Consider the following 18,126-nt stretch of genomic DNA (forward strand, 5'->3'; position numbering starts at 1 on the left):
AACTAAAATGTTGTTGATCCATCCTCAGTTTTCTCCTATCACAGCCATTAAACTCTGTAACTGTTTTAAAGTCACCATTGGTCCTCATGGTGAAATCCCTGAGCAGTTTCCTTCCTCTCCAGTAACTGAGTTAGGAAGGACGCATGTGTCTTTGTAGTGACTGGGTGTATTGATACACCATCCAAAGTGTAATTCATATCTTTACCATGCTCAAAGGGATATTCCATTTTTTTATATACCCATCAACCAATAGGTGCCCTTCTTTGCGAGGCATTGGAAAACCTTCCTGGTCTTTGTGGTTGAATCTGTGTTTGAAATGCACTGTTCAAATGAGGGACCTTACAGATAATTGTATGTGTGGAGTACAGAGATGAGAGAGTATTTCAAAAATCATGTTAAACTGTTAAATTATTGCACACATAGTGAGTCAATGCAACGTATTATGTGACTTGTAAAAGCAGATTTTTCTCCTGAACTTATTCAGACTTGCTATAACAATTGGGTGGAATACTTATTGTCTTAAGACATTTCAGCTTTTTTAATACATTAATTTTTAATACATGCAATGTTTTTTTTTAAACATGAAATCAAATCAAATGTTATTGGTCACATACACAAGGTTAGCAGATGTTAATGCGAGTGTAGCGAATTCCACTTTGAAATTATGGGGCATTGTGTGTAGTAGGCCAGTGACACAAAATCTCAATGTAATCCAGGCTGTAACACAACCTGTGTGACAGCCTGTCTCCATTTAACTTTGTTTCACATTGGACAATAGTGCAATATTGCCTACATGGATTTACTCTTTTTTTTTACTCTCCCAAGGCACGGTGTAGCACTTGCCAGCCTCCCGGCTTTCCACCAGCCTGTACTGGAAACCACATTCACTCCAAGGTGCTTCTCTTCTGGCTATCATACAGGTAATATGACCAGTGTTGCGTTGCTGTTTTGATGGGCCCCAGTATTTAATCGCATGAGTAAGTCACAGCTCTCTCCTTGCTGTTGTTAATTAAGCTGGTGAGTTTTCTGCCTTGGCTTATTATCTAACTTGTTAAGCACATTTTCACTCATGAACTTATTTAGGCTTTCTATAACAAAGGGGTTGATACTTAATGACAAAAAAACATTTTCAACTTTTAATTAATTTGTAAACATTTCGACTTTGACACTATGGGGTATTGTGTGTAGGCCAGTGATCAACAATCTCAATATAATCTATTTTAAATTCAGGCTGTAACAACAAAAGGTGGGAAAAGTCAAGGGTTGTGAATATTTTCTGAAAGCACTGTGTATGACATCACAAATTTTACAATTATACAAAACTGTAAATGATAGACAAACCTCGCACTGGTTGGTTTCAAATACTAGTGTTAGGTAAAATTACTCTTCACAAAAGCTTGTATTCTGTTTTATCTGCAGATGCATATAACCTTGCCCTAAGAGATATCTGTAGACTCAGACTATAGACTTCATAGGGAAAACTGTCACCATATTAGATAAACAACTATTGGCTTTGCTAGCTAGATACTGAATACGAGAAATACATAAATAATGGCATAGAATCATCATAATACCGGTGGTTTCAGATACTACAGCTAACGTTAACTTACTATTCTGAATGGCTTCTCCTGTCTGACCTGCAGATGCATGACTGTAGGCCTAGCTACTTGATGTTGTGGCTGTAATTGCACATAGGCTACATGTTGAATGGCGCCGGAGAGGATGGCTGACGTTTTACATGCGCCTAACCAACTGTGTTATTTGTTTGTTATTTGCGTTGTTTGTACCTTATTTTTTATGTTCTTATTTTGTACATAATGTTGCTGCTACAGTCTCTTATGACCGAAAATAACATCTGGGCATCAGAACAGCGATTACTCACCACAAACTAGGTAAAGCATTTCCCTTTAACGAGTCCGACGTGAAGGATATACTGCTTTCCCGGGAACAGGCCCAAATCCCCGTCATTTGTGTGAAGAGATTCAGAGAAAAAGGGAGCGGAGGTCGGGCTCCCTTCTGAGAATTCATAGGTGAGCGAGTAAAACCCTACTGCCATCCGTTCTATTGGCAAACATGCAATCATTGGAAAATAAAATTGATGGCCTATGAGAAAGATTAAACTACCAACGGGACATTAAAAACTGTAACATCTTATGTTTCACAGACTCGTGGCTGAACGACAACATAAACATCATACAGCTGGCGGGTTTTACACTGTATCGGCAGGATAGAACAGCAGCCTCTGGTAAGACAAGGGGTGGCCGTCTATGTATATTTGTAAACAAAAGCTGGTGCACGATATCTAAGGAAGTCTCAAGGTAGAGTATCTCATGATAAGCTGTAGACCACACTATCTACCTAGAGAGTTTTCGTCTGTATTTTTTGTAGCTGTCTAAATTACCACCACAGACCGATGCTGGCACTAAAACTGCACTCAATGAGCTGTATACCGCCATAAGAAAACAGGAAAACGCTCATCCAGAGGCGGCGCTCCTAGTGGCTGGGGACTTTAATGCAGGGAAACTTAAATCTGTTTTACCAAATTTCCACCAGCATGTTAAATGTGCAACCAGAGTAAAAAAACTCTAGACCACCTTTATTTCACACACAGAGAGGCATACAAATCTCTCCCTCGCCCTCCATTTGACAAATCTGACCATAATTCTATCCTAAGTGCATCGATGATGTCGTCCCCACAGTGACTGTACGTACATATCTCAACCAGAAGCCATGGAGCTGTCGCTGTCAAGAAGTGGGAGACTAATCCGGACGCTTATAATAAATCCCGCTATGCCCTCAGACGAACCATCAAACAAGCAAAGCATCAAGGTAACCTGCCTAAATTATTACCGCCCCGTGGTACTCACGTCGGTAGCCATGAAGTGCTTTGAAAGGCTGGTCATGGCTCACATCAACAGCATCCTCCCGGTTACCCTAGACCCACTCCATACAGCCCGAACAGATCCACAGCTGACGCAATCTCAATCACACTCCACACTTCCCTTTCCCACCTGGACAAAAGGAACACCTATGTGAGAATGTTATTCCTTGACAGCTCAGCTTTCAACACCATAGTGCCCTCAAAGCTCATCAATAAGCTAAGGACCCTGGGAGTAAACACCTCCCTCTCTAACTGGATCCTGGATTTCCTGACAGGCCGCCCCCCAGGTGGTAAGGGTAGGTAACAACACATCCGCAACGTTGATCCTCAACATGGGGGCCCCTCAGGGGTGCGTGCTCTGTCCCCTCCTGTACTTCCTGTTCCCTCATGACTTTACGGCCAGGCCTGACTCCAACACCATCATTAAGTTTGCCGATGACACGAGCGGTAGGCCTGATCAACAACAAGACTGACCTTCTCCCTATAGGCTGAAACCTGGCCATGTGGTGCCAGGACAACAACCTCTCCCGCAACATGATCAAGACAAAGGAGATGATTGTGGACGACAGGAAAAGGAGGACCGAGCAGGCCCCCATTCTCATCGACGGGACTGTAGAGGAGCACGTTGAGAGCTTCAAGTTCCTTGGTACCCGACAAACTAACATGGTCCAAGCACACCAAGACAGTCGTGAAGAGGGTACGACAAAACCTATTCCCCCTCAGGAGACTGAAAATATTTGGAATGGGTCCTCAGATCCTCAAAAAGTACTACAGCTGCACCATTGACAGCATCCTGACTTGTTGCATCACTGTCTGATATGGCTACTGCTCGGCCTCCGACCGTAAGACACTACAGAGGGTTGTGCGTACGGCCCAGTACATCTGTGGGGCCAAGCTTCCTGCCATCCAGGACCTCTATACCAGGCGGTGTCAGAGGAAGGCCCTAAAAATGGTCAAAGGCTACAGCCACCCTAGTCATAGACTGTTCTCTCTGCTACCACATGACAAGTGGTACTGGAGCGCCAAGTCTAGGTCAATGAGGCTTCTAAACAGATTCTACCCCAAGCCATAAGACTCCTTAACATCTAAAAAAATGGCTACCCAGACTATTTGCATTGTCCCCCTATCTTTTACACTGCTACAGTACTCTCTGTTATTATCTATGCATAGCCACTTTAATAACTCTGTCTACATGTAAATATTTCCTCAATTACCTCGACAAATTATTTCTGTATGGATCTCGCATTGTGCACGGGGGCATTGTCATTTTGAAACAGGAAAGGGCCTTCCCCAAACTGTTGCCACAAAGTTGGAAGCACAGAATCGTCTAGAATGTAATTGTATGCTGTAATACTAATTAGCTAGCTAGCTAATGAACTGATTTTAGCTGTCTGGCAGCTAACATGTTCTTGATGTGTTCAATAACTTTAGCTAAATAGTAATTACATATTACACCTAACATCCCATTTTGATAACATGCACCAAGTGTAGAACAACTTTGCGACAGACGAGTACGTAGCTAGTTTCCTGCGTCACATGTATTGGGCGGACTGACTAATCGGATTGCAGAAGTGCTGACAAAAGTGGGCATAGCTAGGATCTATTGTCCATCCAATCAGAGACACTGTGCTCACAACATCTATCTCCTAAATAGCGTCGTTGGTGTATTTTTTTCAAATCTTTGAACAAATTCCGCAATATATGCCATTTTTACCAGGTGCGACTCATCAAACAGACTATAACAAGAATGTAGCCAACTTTCAACAACCTTTTAGATAAGAAAATATCATGGCAGAAATTGGCTTCGCCAAAGTAACCAAACAAAGCGAAAGTAAAGGGAGACAACTGGCTACTGTGTCAGTGGTTGTTAAATGTTATGACAGCATTGTGACATTCCTCTCTGACATCGAATGCACGCAATCGTGCAAAACAGAAGTAAGACTCAAGGCTACAGGGATACTGAAGGCGGTGACTGACCCCGGCTTTAAGTTTACAGCCACCATAGTGCACAGAATCCTCAGTCTTCTCGATTCTGTAAACAAATTACTCCAGGCAAAAGCAACAGATCTTTACACTGGAGTCAAAGTGGTCCACAGTGAGTTGAGAAGCTGAGGTGTGACAATGAGTTCGAAGTAATTTGGCCAATGTTTAATGCAAGTGAAGCACCACCAGCTCCAAACAAATGATGACATTATGTCAGTACAAATCTCTAGCAATACATGGTGGACAGTATAGTAGGTCAGCAAGACAGATGAGAAGAGACTGAGTGTAAAAGACTGTTCTTGGATGCTGTCATTAGTGAAGTGTCAGAACAATTTTTTATTTTACCTTTATTTAACTAGGCAAGTCAGTTAAGAACAAATTCTTATTTTCCTGTTCATGGGCAGAATGACAGATTTGTATCTTGTCAGCTTAGGGATTTGAACTTTCAACCTTCAGTTACTAGTCCAACACTCTAACCACTAGGCTACACTGGCACCCCAGTGGAATTCAGCTAACTCAAACAGCCAAGTGGTGGAAACCCTGTGTGCCCTTGACCCAGAGAGCCATGACCTTCTAGATGTGAAAATGGTGAAACATTTGGTGGTGTTGGGTTCTGAGAATATGAAATGTTACTTATTCATGTCACTGATGAGGTTGAGGGTCTTCACCAATAGTTAAGGGTTACATAGTGGGTGCAACTAAGCTTGGAATGTGTTGAGTGCAGGGAACCGATTACATGTGGCAGGCATTGATAAGGGGAGATGGGTGGAGATCTTAGAAACTAACAATGTCACTGAGGGAGAGAGGGTAATATATAACGTTTACATTATGTCAGGATATGTTATTGTTAGCCATCAGGGATCCTCTGAGAGAAGAGACAGTCTGGTATCAATAACCATGACAGACTTGAGTTGGGGAGGAGTGAGCACTTTGGGGTAGAGGTCAGGTCAGATGTGAGGAAGAACATATATAACTAAGGTTCTGTCTAGCAACAGAGATGCATTGGCTGTTCGGTTGTGGAGGAGGAGACAGCCTAGGAGAAAGGGTTAAATATCAGTGCTTTTGTGAAATGTTTTTATTTTGTCTGAATTACAGCTGTAACGACCCTTTGGGAAGAATTCAACTTGGTTAAGCTTCTCTAGTGTCCGTGAGTTATTCAATCTGAAAAATAAGAACCTAACAGTGGAAACTGAGTTTAGTTTTTTGCACACTGAAATCAAATGAGGACAAGTGGACCCCACTTGATATCCTGAAACCATTCTCTGGGCCTCTCTCCACTATGCCGACCGTGCTTACTGCACTGACATGTGGATGACCTTTGGGGAGTCCACAACTACATGCGAGAACTAATTTTACACTTTGACAAACGTGTTCAGTCAGAACAGAAGAAGCATGCTATACCCGAGGAAAGCTCATCTAATCAAACTGGCATTTGAGAGGGATCTTACAAGAATATTTCAGAGAGAATGAAATAATCAATGTTTCATGAGCTGAAATAAAAAATCCTAGAATGTTGTGCACAAATTTGTTTACATCCCTGTTAGTGAGTATTTCTCATTTACCAAGATAATTCATCCACCTGACAGGTGTGGCATATCAAGAAGTTGATTAAGCAGAATGATCCTTACACAGGTGAACCTTCTGCTGGGGACAATAAAAGTCCAATCTAAAATGTGCAGTTGTGTCACACAATAAAATGCTAAAATTTTGAGGGAGCACACAACTGGCATGCTGACTGCAGGAATGTCCACCAGAGCCGTTGCCAGATAATTTCATGTTAATTTATCAACTATAAGCCGCCTCCAATGTCATTTTAGTGAATTTGGCAGTACGTCCAACCAGCCTCACAACCGCAGACTACGTGTAACCATGAAAGCCCAGGACCTCCACTTCCGGCTTCTTCACCTGTGGTATCGTCTGAGACCAGCCACCCAGACATGAAGCCATTTTGTGGGAAAAACGTATTTGATTGGCTGGGCCTGGCTCTCCAGTGAGTTGGCCCTCAAGTGGTTGGACCTATGGCCTCCCAGGCCCACCCATGGCTGCGCACCTGCCCAGTCATGTGAAATCCATAGATTAGGGCCGAATTTATTTATTTCAATTGACTGATTTCCTTATATGAACTGTAACTTAATAAAATCATTAGTTGTTGCATGTTACGTTTATATTTTTGTTCAGTATAGATCCATGGAGAGTTACCGCGGGTCACAAAGAAAACAGGAGCTGCCTCCACTATTCCACCACCATTTCAACTTCAACATTTCAACATATTCAAATCACCTATGGCTAGTCTAATACAGTGACAACTAAAAGATACCAAAAACGATTTGGTGGCTGTCCATTGTACTGATTTCTCTCTGTGTGTGTGTGTGTGTGTGTGTGTGTGTGTGTGTGTGTGTGTGTGTGTGTGTGTGTGTGTGTGTGTGTGTACCTGCAAGTAGAAAAAACATGTTGACTTACCCTACTTGTAGAAAAACACCAATGCAATCCTCCTCTTTCATGTTGCCGAAACAGTCTATAACTCTGTCATATAGTACACACTTTTAGTTTTTGTTGTCCTAGGCTACCTGGCTAAAATGCTTGCTTGCTAGCCTAACTTCCTTTCATGGGCAACGATGAACCCGGCCACCTAGTTAACATTAGCATACTACAAATAGCTACATTTTGAATTTCCATCCTCTCAGGCCAGGGGCACAATGTATGAATTTATAGTTGGATCAGAATCTCTGTAATAATCATTGGTAAGTACAGAGAATTAAGTAAAACCACAAGTTCAAATCCCTATCTCCATCCATGGCTAATATAGGAAAGGGGCCATTTTAGGTAGATAGCTAGCTACAGGACAAGGACAAAACGAGATGTAACAATTCAAGTTTTTTTTGTTCAATGAAGTTTGGCTTCTGATGTGATTGGTCTGAAGCCAACTCGAAACTGGCTTTCGTTGACACTTTTTTGTGGTGCGCCAGGATGATTCACGACTGACCTCACTCAGTTTTTCAAGAATGCTGATTGGCTATTATTTAAACAATAGAGATACATTCAGCCTTTGAGAAGTGAAGGAAATGTATGAATCACAGAGACAAAAGATACATTATCTGGTATGTTTTTTTCCCATTTTTTCTTGGTCAATTTTTGCGGAATACAACATGAATACACGCCACTGGCATCAAAGAGGCTGAAACTCTTCTGAAAAGGTGGAGAAAAATAGTCTAGCTGGTTGGTTGTCAAAATCTTAGTGGCATAGCCAGTGGTGCCATTTCAGCAAAAACCTAGGGTATGGAATGGCAAAATGACTTCCTTAGCCACCAGCCTAAATTTCCAACGACCTTGCTTTAGTGTAGGGCTCTGTCAATGTTTCTGGAGATTTTGCGCCAACCTGTCACTTCTTGATCAAAAGCACTCAATGGTCTCAATGGTCTCACTCAATGACACCCCTGGGTAAAGCTAGTTTCATCATAGAAATAGATACATTCTATTACGGTTTTCTTGGTAGCCTATTGGTTTCCGTGGTTGTAAATAGAACTGTACATATTGGAAACATGTTTATGGCAGGCTGGTATTGCTTAATTGATTATGTGGGTAGAATTGTATCCAGAGAAGTGTATTGTGCCATATCACAACGTGTTGCTGTACTCGTGAGCGCCATTATTTTCCAGGTTTGAAGCGGGCCTAAATGCCTATTTATTAGGCAAGACAGCTGAGCATGGCTGCATCTCACTGTAGTAGGCTGTAGTTTATGGTTTGGTTATTTGGAGCTCCATTCACCTTTTTGTTTATTGTGTTTACTGTTAATGTAACTAGCTTAAATGTAGATTGTGTCCTGCCTTTATCAATCTGATATTTAGTGTACTGTTAATGTAACTAGCCTAAATGTAGATTGTGTCCTGCCTTTATCAATCTGATATTTAGTTTACTAGGCCTACTTGGTATCGCTGTTTTGTTCTGTTCCTATTCATTTGTTCGCATTCACAGTTGTGTCGTTATTCTAAGACAAACTGATATTCAGTGTTTTTGTTTGCATGCATGAATAGCTAGGCTACTACTTTCCGCATTTAGTTTTCATTATTTTGGTAAGACAGGTGTGTGTATGGCTGCATTCACAAAGGCTGTTTGTTATAGGGGAATTCATCTATCTTCATTACCAAAACGGCATTGCTTTACTGCGTAGGACGCTGTTTATTGTGCTAATACAGTGCAGCGGATATAGGCTTCAGATTTTGCCCAGCGTGTCCCTTCAAAAGCACTCAATCAATGGTCTCGGAGTCTCTGCATTTGAACTTTATGTTTATTGTGGTATAGCGTGATAGTATAGCGTGAAATAAGCAGAATTCAATACACAGTGCCTTCGGAAAGTATTCAGATCCCTTGACTTTTTCCACATTTTTGGTAGGTTACAGCCTTATTCTAAAATTGAATTAAATATGACATTTACATAAGTATTCAGAACATTTACCCAGTACTTTGTTGAACCACCTTTGGCAGCGATTACATCCTTGAGTCTTCTTGGGTATGACGCTAAAAGCTTGGCACACCTGTATTTGGGGAGTTTCTTCCATTCTACTCTGCAGATCCTCTCTAGAACTGTTAGTTTGGATGGGGAGCATTGCTGTACAGCTATTTTCAGGTCTCCTCAGAGATGTTCGATCTGGTTCAAGTCCGGGCTCTGGTTGGGCCACTCAAGGACATTCAGAAACTTGTCCCGAAGCCACTCCTGCATTGTCTTGGCTGTGAGCTTAGGTTCGCTGTCCTGTTGGAGGGTAAACCTTTGACCCAGGCTGAGGTCCTGAGCGCTCTGGAGCAGGTTTTCATCAAGGATCACTCTGTGCTTTGCTCCGTTTATATTTTCCTGACTAGTCTCCCAGTCCCTGCAGCTGAAAAACATCCCCACAGCATGATGCTGCTGCCGCAACCATTCTCATTTGTAGGATGGTGCCAGGTTTCCTCTAGATGTGACTGACACTTTGTATTCAGGCCAAAGAGTTCAAACTTGATTTCATCAGACCAGAGAATCTTGTTTCTCATGGTCTGAGTGTCTTTAGGTGCCTTTTGGCAAACTCCAAGTGGGCTTTCATGTGCCTTTTACTGAGGATTGGCTTCCGTCTGGCTACTCTACCATAAAGGCCTGATTGGTGGAGTGCTGCAGAGTTGGTTGTCCTTCTGGAAGGAAGGTTCTTCCATCTCCATAGAGGAACTCTAGAGCTTGGTCATAGTGGCCATTGGGTTCTTGGTCACCTCCCTGACCAAGGCCTTTCTTCCCCGACTGCTCAGTTTGGCTGGGAAGCCAGCTCTAGGAAGTCTTGGTGGTTCCAAAGTTCTTCCATTTAAGAATTATGTAGGCCACTGTGTTCTTGGGGACCTTCAATGCTGCAGAAATGTTTTGGTTATCATTCTCCAGATCTGTGCCTCGACACAATCCTGTCTCGGAGCTCTACAGACAATTTCTTAGAACTCATGGCTTGGTTTTTGCTCTGACATGCACTGTCAACTGTGGGACCTTATATAGACAGGTCGTATTGCCTTTCCAAATCATGTCCAATCAATTGAATTTACAACAGGTGGACTCCAATCTAGTTATAGAAACAGCTCAAGGATGATCAACGGAAGCAGGATGCACCTGAGCTCAATTTCGAGAACCTGTTTTCGGTTTGTTATTATGGGGTATTGTGTGTAGATTGCTGAGTTTAAAAAAACAAACATTTTAGAATAAAGCTGTAACAAAATGTTGAATAAGTCAAGGGGTCTGAATACTTTCCGAAGTCACTGTATATGCCATATCTCACAATCGATTGGGGTTACCCGAAAAAAAAACATGTTCACTGTGATAGTATGTCTATTTTTTCATAGATCTGTGTTATTCCACAAAGTTATATCTAGAGCATTGTAGTGCTGCAGTGAGGCGGAGGGGCGCAGCTGGGACATAGCTTTACTTAGCTCTAATAGAGTGAGAGAGCTGTGCACTGTGACAGCCAGTCCAAAACTGAGTCAGAGGTTTAGGTACTTTGACAAATCTCAAAAATGTGCTGTTCCCCTTTAATCTACCAATGAATCATCAATCATCTACCAATCATCATCAGCACCTTCCCCCACTTGTCTTGTGCACCTCTGTTGTATCGGTCTGACGTTTTGGCAATAAAGAGATTGTGTTTGTAAGTCTTATTGGGATAGTTTTCCACGCAAGTGCGACACACATCTACCATTGATTTGAAGGTTGTAGTCTTTCTTCTTCTCGGTGAAGCCATTAGCTAGCTATATATGGCTAGCTAACTGTGTCCTTTGCTAGTTAGCTAGCTGGAAGGTAGGGCAGATAGTTTTTTTCTCTTTGAGGCCAGTGGGAATAGGTGAATCTGAAACCACTCAATTGCCCCTACCAACTCACTCAGAGGATCTTCCGTTGTCACGTGTTGCTGACCAAACTCAAAGGGTGACTTCCAGAGGGTGGTGAGAGGACCAATAAACCCATCAACTTCAGGATTTTCCACTTTTAAATAGTAAAACAAGCATGAAAATCGAATTATCGAGATGAATTACTACATCCATTGAATTACTGAAATAATTGTAGCTGTTCACAAAGATGATGATTGGGAATTGTTGTATTTTACTTCCCTATTGGAATTGTCTTTTTGGGCCCGACTTAAGTTAAACTGCAACACCAAAGCTGGCTTGTAGGTACAGTCGAAAGCATGCTTCGAGACCGGAACCCTGGGGCCAATGGGCCTCCTGTTGCCAGCTCACTTCACGGCAAATTTTTTCCTGTCAGACCCGGTATTCGAACTCAACCCAGGTCTGCCAAATAAACGCAACCCAGGTCTGGTGGTCATTGATCTAAATTGGCACACTGGGTGAGTACATGCAGTGTACTATATGGGTGTCTGATGGTGTCTTGCCTGCTTGTGGATGCTGAGCACCTGGTTCTCCCTCTGGCACTGTAGCAGGGCCTGTCTCTCGGCCTCCAGGGCCTGATTCTGCTGGGCGCACTCCAGACACTTCTGGGAGTACTGGCCCGACAACACCTCCAGCTCCCTGTGCAGAGACCGCAGCTCAACCCTGGACGATGGGGCAAAGGGGAAAGTCGGCAGTTATACAAAGGTGCATGTACTTTGCATTGAAACATACATGTAACACTCACACACACACACACACAGTGCATGCATGCACACACACACTTTAAAAAAGCCAGGTGTATGAATACAAAAAACAACCAGATAAGAAAGAGACATACAGTCTCAGTCAAACGTTTGGACACAGCTACTCATTCCAGGGTTTTTCTTTATTTTTACTATTTTCTACAATGTAGAATAATAGTGAAGACATCAAAACGATTAAATAACACATATGGAATCACGTAGTAACAAAAAAAATCTAATTTATATTTGAGATTCTTCAAAGTATTCACCCTTTGCCTTGATGACAGCTTTGCACACACTCATATACACTGTGGCAGTGTCCGAATAACCATACTTGCGTTCTAAATAGTAGGCATTTTGGGTATGCAAACAATTAAAAGTTTTATAGTATGTTAAATTTGGAAAATGTAGTGCTTTAAATGCCAGAATGTCATACTCATTTCAGCTTCTCATCTAGTAGAATTCCCTGTACACTATTAAGGAAGAGAATTGTCTTTAGAAACGTGTGTTTGACAACAGCTGATAATCAGCTGAGGAGACACACTGTACCAAAATTAATGAATGGTGGGAATCAACGCAATTGTGCATTAGATGATGGATTCTCAGTAGGATGAGCCTAGTATGATGATGATTGTTGCTTGCTGTATTTGTTTTTAGTAAACAGTGTGTTCTAGTATGCAGTTTAAGTAAGTAGTAGGCAAGCCAGATTTATTTTCCACACACATAGTCACTCACTCATACTGGGAGGGAAGATCCGTGATGTCAGAGCTCCCTCCACTCTGACTCCTCTCCAGCTCCTCCCGATGAGCATTCCTGATTGCCTCGATCGCTACACACAGGCCACAAACACAGGAAGTGAACAGACATGTTGCCTGCCACATGCTGCCCCCCTGCCCCCCCCCCCCCCCCCACCATCCCACTTCAATGTTCAGCAGGACACAACGTTGTGAAACATTCAGATGGAAATATGCTAAGTGGAACAAACATGCCACTCTAAGGAATCGTGTTGGCTCTATTAATTTGAGTCAGCAACTTTCAACCATGTTTGGCTACAGAACATGGGACAGATGTTTTACCTGCGACAGTGGCGGCTGTCTCCTCCTCCAGTAGGCAGTCTCTCTCCTGCAGGAGCGTGGCCACCTCCCTCTGGTGCTGCCGTTGCAGATCCCCCACCAGCTTCTGGTGTACCTCCTCCATGGCAGTGAAGCCACGCTCACAGGAAACCTGCAGGGTATGAATTTCACACTTACATGTGTATACTTTTTAACACCTGCTTTTATGGAGTATTTGGTATAATGTTGGTACTGATGTATATCAAAGCATTAGCATTTACAGTGCCTTCAGAAAGTATTGACTTGACTTTTTCCAGATTGTGTTACATTACAGCCTTATTCTAAAAGTGATTTAAATATATAAAAAAATATCCGCAGGTTTGTAGAAATTATTGCTAATTTATTACAAATAAAAAACAGAAATACCTTGATTACATACGTTTTCAGACCCAGAATCGAAATTGAGCTCAGGTGCATCCTGTTTCCATAGATCATTCTTGAGATGTTTCTACAACTTGATTAGAGTCCACCTGTGGTAAATTCAATTGATTGGACATGATTTGGAAAGGCACATACCTGTCTATATAAGGTCCCACAGTTGTCAGAGCAATAACCAAGCCATGAGATCAAAGGAATTGTCCGTAGAGCTCCGAGACAGGATTGTGTTGAAGGACATATCTGGGGAAGGTTATCAAAAAATGTCTGCAGTATTGAAGGTTCCCAAGAACACAGTGGCCTCCATCATTCTTAAATAGAAGAAGTTTGGAACCACCAACATTCTTCCCAGAGCTGGCTGCCCAGCCAAACTGAGCAATCGGGGGAGAAGGGCCTTGGTCAGGGAGGTGACCAAGAACCCGGTTGTCACTCTGGAGCTCTGTCAGAGTTCCTCTGTGGAGATGGGAGAACCTTCCAGAAGGACAACCATCTCTGCAGCATGCCACCAATCAGGTCATTATGGTAGAGTGGCCAGACGGAAGCCACTTCTCAGTAAAAGGCAAAGATACATAAAGGCTCTCAGACCATGAGAAACAAGATTCTCTGGTCTGATGAAACCAAGATTGAACCCTTTGGCCTGAATGCCAAGCGTCATGTCTGGAAGAAAGCTGGCATCATCCCTACGGTGAAGCATTGTGTTGGCAGCATCATGCTGTGGGGATGTTTTTCAGCAGCAGGGACTGGGAGACTAGTCAGGACTGAGGGAAAGATGAACACAGCAAAGTACAGAGATCCTTGATGAAAACCTGCTCCAGAGTGCTCAGGACCTCAGACTGGGGTGGACGTTCACCTTCCAACAGGACAACTACCCTAAGCACACAGCCAAGACAATGCAGGAGTGGCTTCGGGACAAGTCTCTGAATGTACTTGAGTGGCCCAGCAAGAGCCCGGACTTGAACCCGATTGAACATCTCTGGAGAGACGTGAAAATAGCTGTGCAGTAACGCTACCCATCCAACCTGACAGAGTTTGAGAGGATCTGCAAATAAAAATGGAAGAAACTCCCCAAATACAGGTGTGCCAAGCTTGTAGCGTCTTACCCAAGAAGACTCAATGCTGAAATCACTGCCGAAGTACTTCAACAAAGTACTCAGTAAAGGGTCTGAATACTTATGTAAATGTCATATTTCAGTTTACATTTTTAATACATTTGCAAAAATTCTAAAAAACTGTTTTTGATTTGTTGTTATGGGGTATTGTGTGTAGATTGATGAGGGGAAAAAACTATTTAATACATTTTAGAATAATGCTGTAATGTAACACAATGTGGAAAAAGTCATGGGTCTGAATACTTTCCAAAGGCACTGTACATAAATCAATGTGTTTGTGTAAACGTATTGGGTATTTGAGTGGGGCTGTGTTGTACCTTGATGTTTTCAAGGTCTCTCTGATAAGCTTCCTTCATGGCAACTTCATCCCCTTCCAGATTCCGTCTCCCCGCCTCATCTTTCATGGTGTTTACCTGCGTCTCAAGCACATGGATTCGTTTCTTCATTGTTTCCATAGACACCATGTCTAATTTGCAGGCTCCATCCAGATTAAGTTTATCTGCCGGCAGGGTGGAATCCAAGGTGAAGTCTGGGTAGAAGGTGGCTTTTTCGTGAGTAGTGTTAGGGGTGGTCTGTGATGAGCGGGACTCGTGTTGTGCATCTGTTGCAACACAGGCAGACTGAGCATGGTGGCTGTGCAGACGTATCATTTCCTCCTCGTGGATCTTCTGGAGCTCCTGCATCTTCCCTTGGAACTCCTCCTCCAGCTTCTGCACCTGCTCCTCGTGGCGATCCTCGATGCTCTCGATATCAGCTAGGAGTACACCCACCTTACGCCGGGTCTCGCTCTCTGCTGCGGCCCTCCCTTGCTCCACCTGCTCCAGCTTCTCCTTGAGGGCCTGGCTGTCCTCCTGCAGTCGCGACAGGGCGTGGCTAAAAGTGCGGCGGTCCCTGCTGAGCATGGCCTCTTGCTCCTGACACAGCGCCTCTAGGCTGTCGAATGCCCCCTTGCACTGCTGCAGTTCCTGTTCGTGATCCAGCTGCAGGCGGCATGCCACGTAGGTCACCTGGGACTGGACCAGCACCTCCGGCCAGTACAGGGTCAAGTCCAGGGTTCCAACAGAGTCCGGGTCATCCAACCAGTGTCTACCTTTCTCCGCACTACTCTCCCCCTTTGAGCCACTGCTGCTGGGGATCTCCTGACAGAGTTGGTGCAAGACCTTGGCCCTTTTCCTCAGCTGGACTGCAAGTCTTTCTGTCCAGTCATGTTTTTTCTCTGTCTTGTCCCCACTCCAGACTGATTGGATCCTCTCCAGCAGGTTGTCTGTGAGGCCTCTGGACTTCAACTGGACCTGTTCCTCATAAGGAGCCAGCTCTGGAGGACTGACATCAGCCAGACCCCTGGCCTGACCAGAGCTCAGATTGTTATCCCCAGCGCCGCCACACTGTTCCTCTGACTGAGAGCTCCGCCACAGCTGCTCCCTGGTCGGGTTGTCAGAGTGCAGTTCTTCTTGTATCGGCTCTCCCTGGTAGCGATGCTGTAAGGTTAGAGAGATGTAAGCTAACTCTGCTCTGGCACAGACCCTGCCAATGGCACTCTCCTCCGACTCAGTGTCGCCACCTACTGGTTCCCTACAATCCATTCCGAGGGCCATCCTTTTCAAAAGCACGTCGGCATACATGTGTGCCGAGTCACCTTCGCCTCCACCAAGGAGGGCTTCATTCTGGCAAAATAATGTATCTTGGCTCTGCATTGCCGACGCCATCTTCTCCAACGTAGATGCTTCCAGTTCTAAAGCTCTACCCAATGTTTCCTTTCCAGCTTCCTCTCCTTCTGGGCATGACATTGGGGCATATGTGCCTTTGCTCATTTGCTCAACCTTGTCCTCTGATAGTGTCTTGTCATCAATCAAGTCTTCCTCCTCCCTCTGAGCTCGGTGGCACTCGTGCCATTGCTCATCGGCAATTATTCCTCCTTGCCTGAGGCAGGCGGCAGCAGTGACAAGCTGCATCTCCAGGGCACAGAGCTCGGCTTCTAGGTCAGGATTGCTACCTTCACCAGGGTTCCTCCTCAGCAGGGCTTGGATCCTCTCTCTGCAGGCCTGCACACTGGCCAGGGCCGCCTGACACTTCCCACCCAGCACCCTGGTTCGGCCCTCTGTTTCCAGGGCGAAGCGCCTGCTCTGCTTGGCCTGGTTGTGAAGAAAGAGGCTAAGCCGCTGGGTAGCGGCCCGGCTCTGGGTGAGCTGGGAGAGGACGTGGGGGTCGGTGGCTGCACTGCTGCACCACTGACCTTGTGGCTCCTCCAGCCTCTGGGTGATGTCTCTCAATTTCTCCTCTGTCACATACAGCTTGGTCTCCAGGACCTGGATCACTGACATGAACCTGTCCGGATCATCTCCAGCCGTAACGATGTACTGGTAGGCCGGGTCGACAGAACATGAGCCAGGTCCGGAGTGGCTTATGGCAGGGACGCTGCTGCCATTTGTCTGTCCTCCGTCTGTATTGTAGGAGTGGTGGATGGTCTGGGTTTCCCGTGAATTCAGACCGCTGGATTTGATATTCAGTCTGTTGTCAGTCACTTTGAAGAGAGGAAGAGAGGAACAACAGGTGCATGCTTTCTTCACCTCACTCAGTTTCAGCTCCGTCTCTTCCAGGCTGCTCCCAAGGGCGGCCATCTTAACCAAGGCTTCACTCAGCTCCCGCTCCTTCCTGTCCAGCAGCCTCTTGTAGTCCTCCCTGGCATCGCTGGCTGCCACCTCCCTCTCCTGCGCCTGTCCCAGGGCCCGCTGTAGCTCCTCTGAAACACTCTCGTAGGAGTGCTCCAGGTTGTAGTAGTCAGTCTCCTCCGTCTGTAGGCGTCTCTGCAGCTGAACCACCTCCCCGTCTGCCTCGGCCAGTTGGTTCTGCAGCTCTTGGCAGCGTCTCTCCAGCTGCTCCCCCTCCCCCTGTAGCCTCCCTATAGCCGCCAGCGTGCGGGCCAACTCCTCCTGCAGCTGCTGCTGAGCCTCCGCCACCTCTCCTTCCCTGGCCCACGGCTGACCCTGCCCCTTCCACAATGTCTCCGCTTGCTGCTCAGCCTTTTGCAGCTGCTCCTGCAGGTCCTGTGTCCGGCGCTCCGCCTGGGCCAGGTTGGCCCCCAGGCTTCTGCGTTCCCTGTCCTGGCTCTCCTGCAGGAGGCCCAGGTGCTTCTGCAGGCGCACCTCCTTCTCGGCCTGTGCCTCCTCTTTTGCTCTCATCTGGGCTGACACCTCTTGTAGTCGCTGGCGCAAACACTCCAACTCCTGCCGGTGTTCGTGCTCCCCCTCCTCCCGCTGCTTCCGAGCGCTCTGACGCTCCTGCTGCAGCTCAGAGCGTGCCAAGGCTGCAGCCTCCCCTGCGCTTAACGCCCGCGCCTGCAAGGCGATGAACTCGGCCCTCCGCTGCAGTTCAGCCTCACGCGCCTCCTCCTGGCTCCTCCTCTGGGCCTCCAGCTCGAAGCGCAGGTCCTGGTTCAGCTTCTGAAGACGCTGCCACGCGCATGACTGTGCGGAGGAGGACTGGTTGAAGGATGTGGGTAGGCCATTCTAAAAGAGATTGATGGGAGATTTGGTTCCATTGTT

General features: G+C 45.2%; 2 protein-coding genes across 4 annotated transcripts in view; both read right to left on the reverse strand.

Moving 5' to 3' along the window:
- Positions 1–18,126, reverse strand: part of LOC139420919 (uncharacterized) — a 439,502-nt gene that overhangs the window by 117,505 nt on the left and 303,871 nt on the right. The gene's annotated exons all lie outside the window — the stretch shown is intronic.
- LOC139420899 (early endosome antigen 1-like) overlaps positions 1–18,126 on the reverse strand; it is an 82,807-nt gene that overhangs the window by 31,445 nt on the left and 33,236 nt on the right. For both annotated transcript variants that reach the window (XM_071171308.1, XM_071171307.1), the window contains exons 13-16: positions 14,902–18,090; positions 13,065–13,212; positions 12,724–12,817; positions 11,749–11,908 (exon numbers count right to left, since the gene is read on the reverse strand). In XM_071171308.1, the coding sequence (XP_071027409.1) occupies positions 11,749–11,908; positions 12,724–12,817; positions 13,065–13,212; positions 14,902–18,090 (3,591 nt within the window). The remainder of the gene's footprint in view (positions 1–11,748; positions 11,909–12,723; positions 12,818–13,064; positions 13,213–14,901; positions 18,091–18,126) is intronic.

This window comes from Oncorhynchus clarkii, chromosome 12 (assembly GCF_045791955.1).
Source record: "Oncorhynchus clarkii lewisi isolate Uvic-CL-2024 chromosome 12, UVic_Ocla_1.0, whole genome shotgun sequence".
NCBI classification, from domain to species: domain Eukaryota; kingdom Metazoa; phylum Chordata; class Actinopteri; order Salmoniformes; family Salmonidae; genus Oncorhynchus; species Oncorhynchus clarkii.